General features: G+C 36.4%; 1 protein-coding gene across 5 annotated transcripts in view; it reads left to right on the top strand.

Annotated features, from left to right (window-relative positions):
* HERC3 (HECT and RLD domain containing E3 ubiquitin protein ligase 3) overlaps positions 1-20,288 on the top strand; it is a 112,067-nt gene that overhangs the window by 36,278 nt on the left and 55,501 nt on the right. For 3 of the 5 annotated variants that reach the window (XM_036763111.1, XM_036763108.1, XM_036763113.1), the window contains 7 exons: positions 2,452-2,582; positions 3,082-3,242; positions 6,237-6,313; positions 11,639-11,763; positions 12,263-12,325; positions 15,924-16,035; positions 19,473-19,662. In XM_036763111.1, the coding sequence (XP_036619006.1) occupies positions 2,452-2,582; positions 3,082-3,242; positions 6,237-6,313; positions 11,639-11,763; positions 12,263-12,325; positions 15,924-16,035; positions 19,473-19,662 (859 nt within the window). The remainder of the gene's footprint in view (positions 1-2,451; positions 2,583-3,081; positions 3,243-6,236; positions 6,314-11,638; positions 11,764-12,262; positions 12,326-15,923; positions 16,036-19,472; positions 19,663-20,288) is intronic. The other 2 variants (XM_036763112.1, XM_036763109.1) reach the window with 1 other exon arrangement.

The raw sequence follows: 20,288 nt of genomic DNA, 5'->3' as shown, positions 1-20,288 counted from the left end.
AGGTGGCGTAGTGAGTAGAGCAGTGACTCAGAGTCAGGAGGATCTGAGTTCAAATTCAGCCTCAGACACTTGACACATTTACTAGCTGTGTGACCTTGGGCAAGTCACTTAACCCCAATTGCCTTGCCTTCCCCCCTCCAAAAAAAATCATTTGCTCATTTTCTTGCTACTGAGTGTAATTTACTCAGGGTGGGGGGATGATAATTTATCTGCAAAGATTATGTGTGCTTATTTATGCTGTTAGACTGAAAGCAGGAACTATTTTTGCCTTTCTTTGTATCCTTAGCACATAGCACATAGTAGGACCTTAATAATATTTATTAAGTGTTAGAATGAGCTTTCTGCACCTCTTCTCTTATAGCACAATTATAGCTATGATCTATGCCACACAGGAATTGTAAGCCCATCTGTTTGTGTGGTGTCTGACCTAAAAACCCTTTCTCTCTCTCTAGGCTGGTTCACTCACCCCAGCCTCCCCTCACTCTGGCAGGTCTGGGCTTTTTCCCAGAGGGGGAGGGAGGCAGGCATTGCTGTGGCATCAACCACATGGCTACAACTCATGTTCTCTCTCAGGATACTGGGGGGTAGAGAGAGGTGGGAAAGGAGAGAAGCAACCTTAGTGTGTATGGAGCGGGGAGGCATATACTCCTAGTACTCAACCCTGAAGCTCCTGAGCCCCCACTAGTATATTTCCTATTTACACAATAATCAGTCACTGTGACTGATTAACTGTTTTTCCTTTTTTTCTGATTAACTCTTAAACATAGAATATTTACTAAATGACAGTAATTACAGTTTATACTCAGTAGAGGACAAAAGCAAGAATAATTATGACTTGTACTTAGTAGAAGGCAAAAGCATCAATAATCATGACTTTTACTTAATATAAAGCAAAAGCAAGAATAATGAAAAACATCGCAGTCTACCCCTAAACCTGGGTCACACTCTCCTACCAGTACACACTATGTCTGTAGAGGAAGATGGTTACACTTATGGAAACCTATCAAGGAGGCACATGAGTAGGCAAACCTACATGCCTGTAACAATGAACAACTCTGGACTGCACGCCTTCATGTCCTTAGTCCCTTTAGGAACAATTTGCACCACACGAAGCTATCCCCGTCTAGCTCTTTTGATAGGAAAAGCTGTTCTTGAGCTAGTGAAACAGTGACAAGCTCTTTTAGCTCATTGCATTCTTAACAGCATCCTGAGAAAGTGTTATGCTAAACAACAACATGTGCTTCTTCAGTGACAAGCAGTTCCTTTAAGCCAGAAAACTGAAAAGCTCATCAGTTTGGCTGTCTGGCCAGTATAGCTCAGTGAAATCTCGACCCTCTGAGCTTTTTTTCCTTGGGTCACCTTTTCACAAAGCAAAGCCTCATTTTCAAAAAGCACTACTCATAGCAAAATATATCAAAGTCTGTCTTTCACCCTCTATCTCAAACAATTGAGTTCAGTAGAGAACAACCAGTTTTCCCCTCTTTCAGGTTGTAGATGTAGAAAGCAGCAAACTAGTCAGCTCCATGCACATCAGCGAGATTCAGTTCTTCTTCACCATGTGTAGCATTTAAAGAGCTTCCTTGGATAACTCCTCAACCTTTCTCTAGCCAATGAGCAAAACGGTTCCTCTTTCATTCAGTAGGTTCTCAGTAAAGCAACCAGAGAGTAAGCTGTCTTAGGTAGAAGCACTTTCTCACTGCCTTCTCTGACTTCTGTTCTGGCTTCTTGTATCTGGTCTTGGTATTCGACTTACTCTCCTGCCTCTGTCTGTCTCTTCCTATGGCTATTCTCTCCTTCTACCTTTAGTCTCTAAAGCCTCCTCATAAACAGTGACCCATCCTAACTTATGATGTGAAACTCAACAGTTTAACCTTTTTGTGAGGTATAACCTTTGAATACTTACATAGTCTTGCTATTATCTTCTGTACATATATTTATATATAATATCATAAATATGTAATTATTATTAAATAATGTTCCCATTGTCTTTAGTACATATTTATATGTAATATTATAAGTATATATTAATTATAAATATATAATTATATTATATAATCTTCCCATTGTCTTCAGTACATATTTATATGTAATATCATAAGTATATATTAATTACAAATATATAATTATATTACATAATCATCCCATTGTCTTCAGTTTATATACACACACATATATTTGATATATATATGTGACATATAGTTAACATATTATTTACATGTATACAGATATATAATTTTTCAGAGATAGTGTTTAAAACCCTAAAAATAGTCACATACGAATGATCTGATGGACCACAGTGATCTGGGTTATTCTGGGTAAAATTCAAATGGAGGTAGAATTTCTACTTAGGCTGTTCTTTTATGAATGCTAAATTCAGCAAAGTGTGGGAGAAGAGACTATTCATATTGAGAAGTATGTTTGTATAAATAGTGTGCTGTTTGTTTCCGTTAGAGTGGAGGAGTGTTCACTTTTGGCGCTGGTTCCTTTGGGCAGCTTGGACATGATTCCATGAATGATGAGGTTAATCCAAGAAGGGTTCTAGAATTAATGGGCAGTGAAGTAACTCAGATTGCTTGTGGCAGGTGAGTTATTGCATGATTTTTAAAAATTTTTTTAAAGAAACATTAGAAGAGCATCTTGTCTTAGTAATGATGAAGGGAGAGAGATTATCCATAAGCCAACTTAGTAACTAAATCATTATCATTGAAATATTAACTGGGGGCCCAATTTATGTAGGGTATTAGGACCAATCTAGGACCAGGTTTTTCATGTGAGGACAGGCTTGTTGAAAATATAGCTGGTGGGGATTTGGGCAGTCAGAGAATCACACGAAGACACTGAGCTTTGGGATCCAGCAGGTGAGAAAATACAAACTTTACCTGGAAATTTTGCCTGGGATTGAGTTTGTTATCTGTTTTCCTTTCCATGCCGTTACCTTCTTCTCCCAACTCAGTGTTAGAAGGTGAGGCAGCTGCAGAACATTAAACAGAAATTGTGTGCTAATATCTTTTATCCATTATGTGTACCTCCATGCATGCTCCCAAGCTGACTTTAAAGGATGCTTTCTTTTTTCCCTCCCAGACAGCACACTCTAGCCTTTGTGCCTTCCTCGGGGCTCATCTATGCATTTGGCTGTGGAGCAAGAGGCCAGTTAGGAACTGGACATACATGTAATGTTAAATGCCCATCTCCTGTAAAGGGTCATTGGGCTGCTCACAATGGCCAACTTTCATCTAGAGCTGGTAAGTATTTCTGTTGAAATTAAATAATTTTAAAAGGTATGAAATTAATTTTATACACACGCATGTGTTGAGAGCTTCTGAAGGAAAGATTTTATGACGGAAGTCCACATGTGTTCTGGCATTTGTAAACATTTTTATGTAAATTATACATTTATAATAAATATTTATTGAGTATTTACTGGGTGCAAGTGTTGTGCTTGACATTGTGAAGAAAACAAGCAAATGTGAGATACCATGTTGGCCCTCAAATTTGACTGAATCCAAAAAACATTAATTGCCTACTATTTCCAAGATGGGAGGCAGCTAGGTGGCTCAGTGGATAGAGTTGTGGAATCAGGAAAACCTGAGTTCAAATGCAGCCTCAGCCACTTACTAGCTTTGTGACCCTGGGCAAGTCACTTAACCTCTGTTTGCCTTAATCCACTGGAGAAGGAAATGGCAAACAATTCTAGTATCTTTGCCAAGAAAACTCCATGGACAGTATAGTCCAGGGGGTCATGGAGAGTTGCACACAACTGAATGACTGAACAACAACAGTGTTCAAGAAAATACTGTACTAGGTACTGGGGATACAAAATGAAAAATAATGCAGCCCTTTCCTTAGTGGGGCTTGTTTCCTATGAGGAGAAGAGTGACATGTGCATGGATGATGAAAGACTGGATGGTGCAGAGGTAAATGAGATGGCTTTGAGTCCGAGGATCTGGGCTTAAGTCTTTACTCTGTTACTACCTACCTGTGTAACCTTTGGCAGATCACTTCATCTCTCTGGTCCTTAGTTCCTTAATCTATAAAATGAAATGGCTGGAGTAGATGACCTCTGAGGTCCCTCCCCACTTTAGACATTGGGTCCTATGATAAGTATAATAAAAAGTATAGTGTTATTGGGACAGAAGAAATCCACACAAAACAACTTTAAGGAAATTTTGAGGAAGCAAAGAAAACTTTCAGCTGTAAGGATCAGGAAAGTCTCCAAGGAGGAAGTGACCTTCATGTTTTGAGCCTTGAAGAAAGAGAAGGGTTTTGCCAGGTAGGGATAAGGAAAAGAGTGAATCCAAGAGCTGGTGACAGCCTGCATGAGTCCCTGGAAGCAGAAGGTGCCATGTTGATTTGAGAAGAGCTAGTTGTCTAGTTTGGTTAGAACATAAAGTATACAAAGAGGAATCTTATGAAATTAGGCCAGATTTTAGAGGGCTCTAATGCCCAGGATCTGTGCAGCTACATGGATGGATTGAAGAGGGAGGGGAAATCAGGAAGCTGTGCTGGTAGTGCATTTGAGAAATGATGAAATAATAGAATGGTGGTGGTGTGGGTGAAGAGAAGGGGAAGTTCAGGCAGTGTCAAAGGCCTGCAGAAAGTCAGAGAAAAGATCATCAAAGAGTTTGGCTTACTGTCTAATTTTCTCTTTGGTATCTTTTTCTTTGCTTTGATTTAAAAACATAATGTGATCATAACCTGCATATTGGATGGACAAACCATTGAACTTGTCCATGTATGTGCATCTGGTACACTTAGCAGAAATGGGCAGTGAGTTGGACTCACAGCTAGAGGAGAACTCACAATTAAAGAAAAAGCTGGATTGCCTTCAAGTTGCAAAGCTTCTCCCAGAAACAAAAGACCCATCTTTCTAATACCAGTATCCTTGTGTTGTATGACTATGGTGCTGTATGATTATGAGACATGGAACACAACAGTCTAAATAATTAAAAATGAATTTCACCCAGAGGTCAGTTGTTCATGGTAGTAAGTGTGAATTGGCTGTAACATATAAGTAAAGAGGAACTTGAAAGACTAAGAGTAAAGACGTCATCAGGGAAAATATGTGGTAGGAAGATGGGCTGGTCAAGTGTCAAGAATGCAGGATGACAGTTGGTCAGCCTTTCTCAGTGTCTGGAAGAAGCAAGGAAGGCTCTGGTGTGTTCAGTTGAACCCTTGTGGTCGATTTCTAGGAGGAAATGACTGATTCACATGGGCTGGGCAGGTATGAATGGGCTGTGATCTACATTACTGGGGAACCTCCAAAATGGTGAGATCACAGATCCATTTAAGGATGAGTAATTCTGTGCAAGTATTCTCTGTTATTTTGCAAGAAGTAAATGGTACAATGTCCAGTTAAAGGAAGGAAATACTTAAAAATATATAGAAATTAGAAAATAATGTAAAAGCAGATTTAAGGATAATTTCCTATCTTCTCTTTCTGCCTGAATATTCTCTCATTGTAGGATCTTACTTAAAGCACTAGACTTTTAGGCTGTACACACTGGTATTTTTGCAATATTTCAAAATGATGGTGTAAGCGATCATGATTCTCTGATATCATCAATTTAAGAGGTTTGACTGCAACTTAATGGGTGGTATTAAAGTATGACTTCGATATTGCATGACCAAAAGCTCCATGGACTGTGCTGCTCCTGTATATTGCAAGCTCTTACCCTCCTGATGCTAGTATACATTATCTCCTATGGGTACATGTCCCTGTGAGTTGCCTGCGTGCTCTTGGGAGGGATTACTTTAGAATCCAGGTTAAGGATAAGTATAGAATTAGGATTAGTAGTACAGTTCTGATGAGGTTGTAGGTAAAGGTGTTTGGAATAGATTTAGAGTTTGTAATAAGTATCTGAACCCAGTACATGCTTGAAAATATATTGAATGTGAATGGAAAGAGAAGAGTCAGAAGACTGGTGTAGTTAAGACTCTTCCACAAACTTATTTGTGACATTAACCCTTTCTTGATCGAAGCTTCTAAGTTCTAAAATACTAGAATTTAGAAGATTTGATGTCTTTAGAGTAAGATACTCAGGAGACTTATTTTTTCATGCTCAATGCTCAGCTGACTTTGAATTGATGCTGTGGACTCCAAAGGAGAAATAAAAGTTGGGTTTAGCTTTTAGTGGATAAAGTTTGGGTAAAGCTTTTAGTGCTTTATGTTAAAAAAGCAAATTGTGGACAGTCTTCGGATACCAAAAGAGATGATGTATTTGCTATTTCTTTAACAGATTCCTTTAAATATCACATTGTTAAACATATCTTCTCAGGAGGAGACCAAACTTTTGTACTTTGCTCCAAATACGAGGTAAATTTTTATTGACTACTATCATTTGGGGGAGGGATTAGTAGTATGGTTATTTTATGAGCTTATATTTCTTTCACAGGTGATTACACAAGCAAATGATGTTACTTTTTTATCTACCAGTATGTTAAGTTAGTTTTATCTAATTAGAAGAAACAAATATCAGAAAGGTGGCACTGAGTTCCTAAGTCGAGTTTTGAGTAAGAATTTTTTTTCCTATTATTTCACTTACTAATTGCCAGAAAAATACTTTGGCATTGTCTGAGTTTCTGCCTTTCCCCCTTCTGGTTAAGTAATTTGAAATGCTACATAGATGCAAATGTATATTGTTTCTTGTTTAACATGGTTTTAGCATAGTTATTTTGTGACATCCGTAGATTTCAAAGAGAGGCCTGCCAGAGAGGCACAGATGGGTAGAAGCTACAGATTGAATAACTGCCAGTGCCCAGCCTCCTGAGATAATTTGAAACCTTTGCTGTTCTCCTTGTCTTAAGCCGAATTTTATTGCAATCAGGTTGCATTAAGAAATAATACAGAAAGAAATGAAATCCCTGCAGGCTAAAAGAAAAATCACCATTTTTTTCTCTAAGGAAAACTTTATTCAGTTACCAAATATCCCGGCCAGAACAATGTGAACCAATGTGAACCATTCTGTTCCTGAAATTCAAGTATGTAGAACATAAGCTTGATGTTTATATTCCTATTGTAAACAATCCATTTAGTATGTGTACACATAGTCTGTTCTCTGTAGTGATTAATCACTATTAATGGAAATTAACAATGATAAATGTCAAGTGTGACTTGAAAATGACAGAGATAAAGAGAAAATAGATGAGTGTTGTAGAAAAAATGTAGGATCGAGTACAAATAACAAGAAGAGCAAACATTAGGCAACATAAAGTGAATCTGATGAAGAGAAATAGCATGTTAATAAGGGGGAAAAAGGTGCCCTGTGTTAGGAAGGTTAACTTCCTTTTTTGAAAATTTTAGAAACATTTTGGAACTATTGATACAAATGTTTATTTATTCTCCAAATTTCAATTAAAAAGAAATATTAACTTGTTAATAATGCTTGTGCTTTAAAAGGTGGGTTCATGCTGAGGTTTACTTTTTTTGGTGCTCCACCTTTTTTGTGGGTGCTAAACACAATTGCCCTTTCCCCTTCTTTCTTCATCCCTTCCCTTTGACCCCTCACAATTCAGCATTTAGGAAGTACTTGTCATAGATCACTCTGCTGGATATTTGTCTGAATCTCCCCTTTACTTCTCTGATGTTTGACCTTGTACCATCCTTGTACATATATCTTAGTGCCCTTCCTCTTTTAGGCTGTAAGATCCTTGTAGCCGTGTGTCGCTTTTCATCTTTACCATTGCAGCACCTAATATGGTGCTTTATATCTAGTGGGAGTATAATAAATGTTTGTTGCATTCGCTTGGGGGAGATAGAAAATTTAGACATGATATTATCTTATCTTGATGGATCTTAGTCTAGTAAACCTAGTCACAATTTCACTTGAAGAGGGAGAGGGCAGGGAAGTGTCTATAGTTTGTAACATAAAGAAAAGTTTGTTTAGGTCAAGTAATTAATTCTCCCCCTCCTTTCCACAGGAGTACCTACTTACAGAATTACCAAGTGCTAGAATTAGAACATAGATTCTTTTATGAAAATCCATCATTTTATAGATGAGGGAAAGGTGAAGTGACTCACCTTCCAGTCAGTCCCCAAGAGCTGACATGCTTACCACATGCTCTAGGCTCTCTAGTACAATTAAAAAATGAACCGCTCTGTTTTCAAGGAACTTAGATTCTGTTGGGGGGAGGCTTTGCAATAACAAGGTAATTTTACAGAGGAGTCACAGCAGTAGGGATGATTGGAAAAGACCTCATATAGGCTGTGGTGGAAAGGAGAGAGGTGAGTTGGAGGGTTTGAGAATCTCAGGAAGAAGGGACAGCCTATGGAGATGGAAGATGGAAGTCACCAAACTAGTAAGTGGCAGAATTAAGATAATATAGCACACTTCCTACTATACATACTAATTAAAGTGATATATGATTGCAATCATCTTTTTACTGGTAAAAACCATTGTCTTTGACCTTTATGCCATATTAATTGCAGTAGGCATAACGTGATCCTGTGTTTGTTTCATTTGAAGGCATTGGGCATGGTGTTTGGATGTAAAGTGAAGGATGAGGACACTCTGGTCATGACTATATTTATATTTATGGCATAAATTTTTCTTCCATTAGATGGCATTTTGAAATCCTATGCTGAATGGCAGACATGAGCAGGGTTTTTGTAGAGGCAGCATAGATAGTGCAATCTTGTATTGGTTTTAGTCTTATTATCTATGTATGTATGTAAACACACGTTTGGTTGTTCATTTCCTGTACATAATAAATTGCAACAGTTTTTGTCTTCTCAACTAGACACTTCCTAACCATTTCAGTTAAATAGTTTAAGCTTATAGGAAAGCTAAGTAGTTTCTTGTTAATTTTGGTTAGGAAAGTTAGGTAAGACCTTTTTTTTGCCATATGGTGGTAAATATTCTATTCTCAACCTCGGGAAATGGAGAAAGTGAGAAACTCCATCTCAGATATACTTATATATCTATTACAAAAGTAGCATTGACTGTATGAATTGTTGATAGTAGAAGAATAATTCCTTTTTTCTCCTTCTATTTTACTTGAGTCACACCTTCTCTAAAATCTAATTCCATTGCAGTATTATGGTATGGAGATGATCTTGAATTCTCAAAGGCCCATGAGTTCTAGCAGGTCCTACCCATTTGGAAAGGCCTTGAGGATAGGTCTACTGTGAAATGACTATCTGTCTACAGTCAAAGGGTCAGCCTGGCTAAGTGTAGAGAGGTTTAAAGAGAAAAAGACCTGGTTGTACAAAAATATTTATAGCAGCTGTTTTTACGATGGCTAAGAATTGGAAATTGTGAGGATGTCCATCAATTGGGGAATGGGTAAAGAAGCTGTGATATACAATTGTAGTGTAATATTACTGTGCCATAATAAATGACAAGCAGGATGATTTTTTTCTGAATTCTGGAAAGATTTACATGAACTGATGCATAGTGAAATGAACAGAACCAGGAGAATGTTTTTCACAGTAACAACAATATTGTTCGATGAAGAATTGTGAATGACTTAGCTATTCTCAGTAATACAGTGATCCAAGACAATCCCAAAGGATGAATGATGAAGCATACTATCTGACTCCAGAGAAAGAATTGATATTAATTGAATACAGACTGAATCATGCTATTTTCACTTTCTTTCATTTTTTTCTTTTATTTAAGTCTTCTTGTACAAAATGACTAATAAGGAAATGTTTTACATAATTGCACATTTACACCCTGTATCTGATTGCTTACCATCTCAAGGAGAGGGGGGGAAGGGAGGGAGGGAGGAAAGGATAGAATGTGGAACTCAAAACTTTAAATACAAATGTTAAAAAATTGAAAAAAAAGTATAGAGAGGCTTATCATCAAATTGGCTTTGAGGTGATGAATTTTTCAGCCATAGCAGCTCTCAAATATTACTAAGCTGTAGAGAGGACTATGATATATATCAGTAGGGGAAATACCTAGGCCAGTGAAATCTCTTACATTGGATAGGTGGTGTTTCACATTTTGCTTATAGAAGTATAGAATATGTAATTAAAATTCAATAAAATTTTGTGCATGACATTGTGCTCAAGGTGTTGTGGATGTAAGAAGCTTGAAATCTAATAGCAGGAATAAGACGTGTAGCTAAATAGATGTAATACAAGGCAAAATGGGAGAAGTATAAAGAAGAGAACAAGGCAAGGCCTTGTAAGAAATTGCAGGTTGGAAAAAAATCACTTTTGACTGGGATAACTAGGGAAATCTTAAAATGAAAGTTGTCTCCTGAATTGGGCCTTAGAGAAAGGGAGGGTTTTCAAAAGGCACAGCTCTGGGGAAGGTCTGTTCCAGGTATAAGGGGGTTTATATGATCAAAGAAATAGAAATGGGAGAAAGCAGGACAAGGATGGGGATTGAGTAGTCCAGGTTGGCTGGAAAGAAGAATACATAAAATGAAGGTGCATTGAAATGAGGCAGGTGGAGTAGGCAAGGCAAAGAACAAGATTGTAGAGGACTTTGAATGTCATGGTAAGAAGTTTATACTTTATATGGTAGGGAGTAGGGAGCAATGGAATTTTTGAACAGTGAGTTGATCCTTAGAACAATGCATTAGAAGCAATGGCATGAGAGATGGGTTGGAAGAGGGGCAGTCTAGATATAGGAAAACTTGTTTGTAGGCTGTTATAATAGTTCAGGAAAGAGATGACAAGGACTTGACCTTGGGTGGTTAGATTGGGAATGGACTGGTGGGGACAAGTGCAAGAGATAGTGTATTAGTTGAATTAACAGGGCCTGGCAACTGATTAGTTATAGGAGCTAAGAGTCAAAGAGAAGCCCACAAAATCCTACCAAGAAACAAAGAACCACAAAAGAGTAATTCTAGGTGTTTCGTTAGGATAGTGGTGCCATCACTTGTAATAGATAATCCCTTGGAGAGATATATGCTTTAGGAAAAGGTGATTAGTTCACTTTTGGATATTTTTGAGGAGGCAACCCAAGTAAATGTATCTGCCAGGTATTTGGAAATAGATGCCTGTAGCTCTAAGGTGAAGCAGGGCTAGATTTAAAGATTTAGGGTGTGTGTGTGTGTGTGTGTGTGTGTGTGTGTGTGTGTGTGTGTGTGTGTGTGATAGTGAAGGAAAAGGGAGAAGGTGGCCCTGGAGTATATTCATATTTAAGTAAGAAAGAAAAGGGTGAGAAGTCAGAAAGAAAGCCAGGTGTTGGTTGACAGTGTCCAAAGCTGCAGAGAAGTCAAGGAGTTTGAGGTTTGTTGGATAAGGAAGAGACAAATAATTTAGGAAATGATATTCCTTTTGATTTTTATTAATTTCCCTGAATAGGGAGACTACAGCATCTGGTATTGTTTGGTATTTTGAAGGATATTACTCATGTACTCTTTGTATCCCCTTCTCCCTTGCTGAACCCCATTTCTTGTAGCAAACTTAGCACTGACTGGTTGAGATTAAAGATTTGTGTCCATGGAATCCACAAGGTTTCTTTCTCATTATATAGTGACTTCCTTTATTTTGGAGGAAGGAGGTATGATCAGGATTACTGAAACAGTCAGGGATGTGAAGGAGAATCCCTGATTGTGTCAATAAAGCAAAGTGAATGGAAAGATGTGTGTGTGCTAAATGCAAATAAGAAAAGAAAAAAGGAGAGAAAGAATGTAACAACATAATATGTCATTTCTTGTTATCTTATATGTATTACAGAATTCCTCACCTGCAGATGACTTCAGGATTATGAATCAAGCACAATATACCAGTTTAATAAATGATGAAACTATAGCTATTTGGAGACAAAAACTATCAGAGCATAGCAACTCCAATTCAATCAAGTACATGTTTTTATCTTTTCATTACTATTTCAGAGCATATTTGTTATTTTCTTATTTAGTATTTATTTCAAGGCAACAAAGAAAGAATATGCTGGAGTCTTTCCCCTAAGTCATTTAGCATTATTCAGTGCTGTCGCTCACCGTTGACTACTCGACTGGCCCAACTACTTTTCACATGCTTCTCTTCATAACATTGCTCCACAACTGGTAATGTGCTATAGCCAACTTATCCTCACTATATGTTTCTTCAGTGCCCTTTGGATCATCAGAAATTTTTGTACTTTGGACTTTGTGGTGTTCCATGATTCATGATCATATAGCATCACCAGAATATCATTAGAATATTTATCAGTAAATTTTATGAATTTTTGAGCAGGTAGATGAAAACTAAAGCAGCTAATAGGAAAAAATGTGAACTAAATATCTATTATATTACTGATAATTCATGTCCACAGAGTAAGTTATAACAACTAACATCTTTTACTTTTTTTACTTTAAGCAGTGGTGTTCTGCAGATATTATCATCAGCTGCCTGCTGGAATGGAAGTTTCCTTGAAAAAAAGTAAGCTTTTTAGAGATTTGAAAAATGTATGTGAAGCAGATACTCCAGAACAGGAATTAAGGTTAATGTGTTCCATTTTATGGTGGGCTTTGATGTTAAGTCAGTAGAAAAAGGGATGATCTTGCACTACAGTTGGACTGCCCTATAATTTGAAATAAAGTCCATTAGAGGAGCAGTGCTGATTCATGAAGGACTGGCAGATGTTGAGGGCTGCCTAAAAGAATGACTTTTAAAACTGTTAGTAAATTAGAACATCATAATTAAAAGTTAGTTTTTTTAAAGAATATTCTTAATCATTGTTTATAAGTTTTTTTAAAAAACATCACCTCAGAAATAAATAACTACATGAAAAATATGCAACTGTTTTCATTTCTTTCAACATTAATATTGATAGAGTCACAGGATTTGCTAAGACATTTCAGAGACAATCTAGCCCAACACATATCTGAACAATAATCCCCTTTATATCCTACCTAACTAGCAATAATGTAACCTTTGCTGAGGTTGAGGGAAAATATACTACCTTAAGAAGGAACACATTCTATTTTTGGCTGTGATCCTTAGGAAGTTTTTCCTTACCTCAAACTGAAATTTGCATCTTTTTGACTTCTAAGCCATTTTTCTGCCTTCTAGTTGAGGCAGAGCAAATATAAGCCCATTTCTAACATTTGAAGACAAATATCATTTCTTCTCTGGGCAAAGCATCCCCAGTTCATTTCTTATATCCTTAAATATGAGACCTTCACTTTTCAGACTATTCATGTTTGGGCACTCTCTAGCTTATCAGCATCCTACAAATCTAGCGTTCTTTCCACAGTACCACATTTCCTTCTTTGCCTGACAGTCTGAAAATTAGAAACTTTTCACTTTAAAAATTAAAAGTATTCTAAAAAATTCAGTGTCCACTTGTTTAAGGCCACATAGTGAACTGATTAGCTTCATCGTAGGAATCTAATGTTGGGGAATGGTTAACATAGATAGTTGATTCAATTTGACAAGCCTATAAGAGAATCAAAATAATATGATTGTATCATCCATTTTGGCAGTCATTGCTTGACCTGAATTGATAGAATCATCTTGCTCCATACACCTAGGCTTGTGTTACATTTTTATGGGGTCATTATATATATGTGTGTGTATGTGTGCACACGTGCACATATATTAATTTTATTTTTAATTTATGGAATAAAACAAGTACTTCCAAAACATAGTACAGTTAAAAAGATGATTGTACATAAAACTGCAAATCTACTACATACAACTTACTATTCCTTTCAAACATACAACAAAATTATCATGTAAATTTTTTTCCTTTTTTTTCCTTCCCCCCCATCCCAGAATGTCTGCTATTAGACACAACTATATATAAAAATATATATATGTATATATATATACGTACATCTTTTTATGTGTACACATATATATGTAAATTTATTCTATACATATTTCTATTTATCAGTTTTTTTTCTCTGAATGTAGATAGCATCTTTCTTTATATGTTCATTATAGTTAATTTGGGTATTTATAATAGATGAAATAACTTATTCGCTCAAAGTGGTCATTAAACATTTGTAACTACATCCCTGGTTGTAGGATAGTATTAGTTCATCAAATACATGGAGTTCTGAATTCACCTAAGTATTACCTGTTGAACATGACATAGGGATTTCACTAAAATTAGGGCCATCTGCAAAGTTGGCTCCAGTCTGACTCCTGCAAAATGTCACATAACATGTTCCTTCATTTGTCAGTGACCCATTGAAAATAGCTATTGTTAAAAGCTGAACTAAGTGTGGAGTCAGAAAGACCTGAGTGCAAATCCAACCTCAGCCATGTACTAGCTGTGTGACCCTGGGCATGTCACTTAAACTGTTTGCCTCAGTTTTCTCAACTGTAAAATGGGGATAATAATAGCACATCTCTCAGGGTTGAGGAGAGGATCAAATGAATTATGATTTGTAAAGAGTTTATCTCAGTGCCTGGTGTATAGTAAGTACTATATAAATGTTAGCTATTATTATAAATGTTACCTACAGTTAGCTATTATTATTTTATGCACACACATATACACACATGTGTATACACACATGCACATATATTTGTATATGTATTGCATGAATTAAATTTTATATATACACATATCTCTGTACACCTATATATATATATATATACACACACACATGCACATATATGCCTATATACATGCCCTCTCTTTATACACACATACACACACACACACACACACACACATACCCACATACATATATACACCAGTGTGAATGTTTTGAAAGTTTACTAAGGATCGTGAAATAATGAAACTGTACTGGAAAAGGATAACTTGAGAAGCTAAAAGTGGCCCAGTGTTACTGACTTGTACCTGTTCAAGTACCTGTATTACTTAGACTGATGTAAAGCACTAATTTAAAGCTAGGTTGTTCTTTTTGTCTTTCTAAATTTTCTGTAAGAGTGAAATAAGTAATGTGATAGTTCATCCCTTCCTTGATGCTGGCAACCAATTTTAGTGTAGACAAATTCCCAGATCCTACTGTTGTAGAACAGAGGTCCTAAAATGTATTGCCTCATGGAGTACTCTGTTGGTGAGAGAGAGAGAGCTCTCACAGACCCTTTATTAGTTGACTCTTGCTTCAGTAAAACTCCTCTGTGGACCAGGACTTTTTCTTCAGTTCCACTCTTGTATACCTGGCCACCATTATTGTCCACTATGAGGTAGTTAGGTGGCACAGCAGAGACAGCACCAAGTCTGGAGTTGGGCAGATTTGAGTGTAAATGTGGCCTCATACATTTCTTAACCGTGTGACCCTCAATTTTGTCAATGGTAAAATAGGAATAGTAATAGCACTTGCCTTCCCAGGGTTATTGTGAGGATCCAATGCAACAGTATTTGTCAGGTGCTTAGCACAATGCTTGACATATAGTGGACACTACATAAATACTTATCCCCTTTCTGTCTCCCCCATCTCTACTATGGATCAAGGTAAGGTTGATGCTGTTGTTAGGTTAAAAATAGGAGAGAGGAAGTAGCATCAGAGTCTAAGTGTTGGCAAGTGTCTAGCATTAAGTATATGTGGAGCAGATAGCCTCTTCAGTCCTTTCTTTTCCTCCTGAAAGCCTTCCTTGATCTCCCATGCTGGTACTGGCATTTACCCTTGGGGCCCAAATAGTGCTTTGTTTTGTGTTTCTTACGCACTTAACATGGAGTGTTTTTTAACTACAGAACTCCGTGTTGTCTTACCCTTCCATTAGATTCCCCTCCATAAAACAGCAAGGACAGGGGCTTTGTTTTATCTAAATTTTGTTGTTCCTCTTTGCCTAGTATGGAGCTAAATATGCAGCAGACATTTATTAAGTATCTGTTGAACATGTGAATGAAGGGAAATTTTATGTAGACATAAGCATATGTAGCCTTTGGATTTCGGAAGAGTGTCCTAGCCATCTGGAGGACCTTTGTGTCTCTGGTGCAAAAAACTATTAATATTCTTATATTCATAACACCATTCTGAGTATTTTTGGTCCTTTTCAGCACATTGTTTCCTTTGCCATATGTAATTTTGCTTGTATTCTTTTTGGTTCATTTTAGAATTGATGAGCATTTTAAAACTAGTCCCAAAATTCCAGGGATTGACCTGAATTCTACCAGAGTGTTGTTTGAGAAGCTAATGAATTCTCAGCACTCAATGCTTCTAGAACAGGTATGTTCTATACATTTTTCAAGGGTTCTCTTTTTCAAGCAACAGTATTATGTATATTAAAAAATTAAGTTTATAAGGAGAAGCAGTGTGATGTAGTAGGTAGAGAGCTGGCCATGTAGCCAGGGAGGTGGGACTCATTCATACTGGCTTTGTGACCCTGGGTAAGTCCTTTAAGCTCTCAATGCCCCCAGGCATCTTTCTAAGATTATCAGTTCCAGAAGTTTCACATGTGTACTAGTAGAGAAAATTTCCTTACTGAGAGTTCTCTTTGCAAATGAAATCATAAAGCATAAAAAGTTTATGAAAGAAAAATGCAGCAAAAGGGAAGTGAAGATTTTGTATACTTAAATTTTTTTTTCTTTTGAAATGTATGACTTTAGAAAGTCAATTTCATCTTTTAATTTCTCTACTAGGTTTTCTAAAAATCTACCTCCTTGCAAATACCTTCAGACTAGAATTTTTAGATCTCAGTTAACCATATTCTTCAATAAAGCCTAGTACAGTTTGCAGAGAAGGAAAGGTGAAATTGGATACAATGTTATATACAAATGCGTTTACATTTAAGATGTTTAAAATAAAATACATACTTGCTTACTTGTTATAGTGTTTTAACGTTGGGAAAACTTACCTTACCCAAAAGCCTCATGGTATTTTACAATCTGATACTATGATACCTTTTATGGCCTTATGAAAGAGTTAGTGGGGTTTTTTTTAATCTTGATTTTCAACATGTTACATTTTTGGAATTGTTAAAGATTTGAAGGCTGCTAGTTTTGGTAATTATTACAGTAATTATATTAATACTTTTATAATTATGTATTCTTTAGATTCTATGTACTTATCTATATCTATATAAAATAGAGATATTTTTTAAACCCTTTAAGGCATGGGCACATCTTTTTTTGCAGTAATGATGATAGCTGATAGTATAAAGATTGCTTTGCAAAACTTATTCAATGTATTCATTTGAGCCCCACGGTAATAATGCTGTGGTAGTATGGTACTGACACTTTATAGTTGCATTGCACTTTACAATTTATAAAGTACTTCCAGACTATTTTCTCATTTGAATTTCTTAACCTTGTAAGGTTCTCTTTTAACAAAAGAAGTTACTGGAGTTCAGGTGGGGGTTAGTGATTTTCCCAATAATAGTAAAGTAATAATGAATAGTGAAATTTTTAATAATGAATTTATTTCCCAATAAATAGTGAAGGGAAGGTACAGACCCCCACATAATTTGATTCTCTCTTGGTTCAGCCACTCTTTCAGCCAGCTTTTATTTCTCTAAGTATAGGGGCTACTCGTGCCTGATCCTACTCTATTCAGCATGATATCTTATACTTCTGTTTTTGACCTGCATGAGTTTGACCCTCCTTCAGCTATCTTATGGGCACCCCACCCCCCATTCTTGGGGACAAATGATGATAATGTCAAACTTAGTGTGGACAGTTGATTGACTTTAGTTCTACTGAAGCTCAGAACTGGCAAGCTCAAGATATTTGCCAGTTTCAGCCTTTCCCATAGCAGAGATTACAGGCTTATGCCTGCTTTCTACCAACAACATATTCTTAAACAGAAGGAAATTTCAAACTTGACAGGTTTTTAAAGAGCACGAATGGGAAACTAATGTTTATATTAGCAATAGTGACCCATGGGGAAATCAGAGTGAGAACTGATTACAGAGATGGGGAAGCACACACAGGTGGCAATCCAAAATCTTTCAGTGGATTTAGCAGATGACAGTTTTGTGAATTGGTCCCCATTGATGGACTGTTTTATGAGCAACTATTATATTTTACTGTATTTAATAGTTTTTTTACCTCTATAAACAAAAATGTTTTGTAATATAAAACATTTTGAAATTTTTAAGTATAGAACTCAAACCTAGGATTATATCTAATTTTGATCTTCTTTTAAAAATATCTTTTTATTGATTTTTTCCCCAACATCACTCTCTCCCATCTTCTTTCAAATCCTCATCAGAGACAAAGTACAGTTAAGCAAAACAAATAAGCATCTTAATCATATATAACAAAGGATGCCTTATTCTGCACATATGTAGTCTGCCACCTCTTTCCTAAAAGGAGAGAGGGACATGTTTTACCATCAGTTCTCAGAAATTAGGGTTGGTCACTGAATTGATCAACATTCTGATGTTCAATGTGGTTTCTTTTGGATCATTGTCTAAATTCTTTCCTGGTTCTGCTTACTTCCCTCTGTATTAGTTCATACAAATCTTGACCAAGTTTCCCTGAATTCTTCGTATTCATTGTTTCTTATGGCACAATAACATTCCATTACATTTATATACCAAAATTTGTTCAGCCATTTCACAAATGATGGCACCCTCTTTGTTTCAGGTTCTTTGCTACTACAAACTGTTGCTGTAAGTTTTTTTTGTATCCATGGGCCTTTCTTTATCTCTGACCTCCTCAAGTCATGAGCCTAGTAGTGAGATCAAAGAGTGTGAACCAGTGCCTTTTCTAGTATAATTTCAAATTGTTTTCCAGAAGAATTCATAATTGGCTTTAGTGCCATCTTCCTATTACCCTTCTAATAGTGATCATTTCTATCTTTTGTCATCATTGGCAATTTTTCAATATGTATGAGTTGAAACCCAAGAGAGTTTTTTTTTATTTGCTTTTTACTTCTACATGTAATGGTCTAGGATTTTAACAAGTGTGCGAGTTTGGTTATTTCAACAGCAGGGTAGCAGAGTCCTAATGCCATAGCTAAGCAGCAGAATTCTTTTCTAACCAGACCTATGAATCCATTGGTGAATGACATACATGGTCTGATTTTTATTGTCTTAGAGAATTGCCTGGGAACACTGAGACTCTAGGGTGACCTATTCAGGGTCACATAGTTCATGTGAGTAGTAGAGACAGAGTTTGAACCCACATATTTCTGAATTGGAGGCTGGTTATCTGTTCACTTCACCATGTTGCCTCTCACTTGTGAAGGTAAAAGATTGTGTACAAACTTCCCAACCTTGTCTCCAAAGTACTTGGGGTACAGCATGGCAGCTTTTGATGTAATAAAAAATAGAGACTCCTCATGTAGAGGCATGGGTTTTACTTATAGGAACATGCACAATTTCGTTTCCTTTGTTTTAACATTCTGAGGTAAGTCTGTGATCTTTCATTCCTTTGGTGGAGTCATTTTTCCTTTTTTGTTGATTTCCTATGTTTTACTTTGTAGCCATCATGTTTCCTTTTCATTTCATTTTTTTTTCTGTTAGGATTGATTTCCCACAAAATGTGCTGTTAGGTGTGAGTGAAAGTGAGTATATCTATGCACTACAGAGAATCCTAGAAAATTGTATTTGCAGTTGGAGACATAGATATTCCACATAAATACTGGTCAAGAATTAGACCTTTCTGTGTGTGCTCGAATTAATCTTAGTCTTCCCCCCTACTTTTTTTTATTTTTTACAGATCTTAAAAAGCTTTGAAAGTTTCCTGATCCCCCAGTTGTCCAGTTCACCACCAGATGTTGAAGCAATGAGAATCTATTTAATACTTCCCGAATTCCCTCTACTTCAGGATTCTAAATATTACATAACGTTAACCCTTCCCCTGGCAATGGCTATTCTACGGCTGGATGCAAACCCTAGTAAAGTTTTAGGTAAATCCTGCAAAATACTTTAACTGCTACATTATTTTCTGCCTCTTGTTTGATAGCCTCTTATTTGATTTGACTTTAGAAAACATGTAGCTCCATACTCTTGCGTTGCTAGAAAAGAAAGTGAGACCCAGAGATATTAAGTGACTTGACTGAGGCTACAAATGTAATAAGTATGAGAGCTGACATTCAAACCCGGGTTCTTTGACTCTGAATGTAGTAAGTTTTTGGCATCAGCACTAAAATTAGGCTGAGATTCAGTATCCATTTTTGGAGTATTTATGGTTCTTTAACATCTTACCTTTTTACTCCATTCTGCAATTTATTTTAGCTATCTTTAAGTTATGCTTTGTGTAACATGTTTACTGATCCTCGAATAGAGTAATTTGATAATTCATTTAGAAGCTGTTAAAAATAGTTAGCTTGTTTCTTGGTCTTGTAGTATTTACAAAGTTTTTCTTGAGCTAGTAGTAGTAAATAGTGCCTCGAAAAGTTAAGTGCTCTCTACATAGGTTTTTTTTTTTACCTACCTCATTTTAGGTAGAGGGGGTGATATAGAAGTTCCCATGAAAGAAGGGATTGACCAAAATGTAGACTGTGGCTACTTTGAGATGATACTCTTCCTCAGT

The sequence above is a fragment of the Trichosurus vulpecula genome, chromosome 6 (genome assembly GCF_011100635.1).
Source record: "Trichosurus vulpecula isolate mTriVul1 chromosome 6, mTriVul1.pri, whole genome shotgun sequence".
Taxonomy (NCBI): domain Eukaryota; kingdom Metazoa; phylum Chordata; class Mammalia; order Diprotodontia; family Phalangeridae; genus Trichosurus; species Trichosurus vulpecula.
This window is presented reverse-complemented; position numbering and strand designations above follow the sequence as displayed.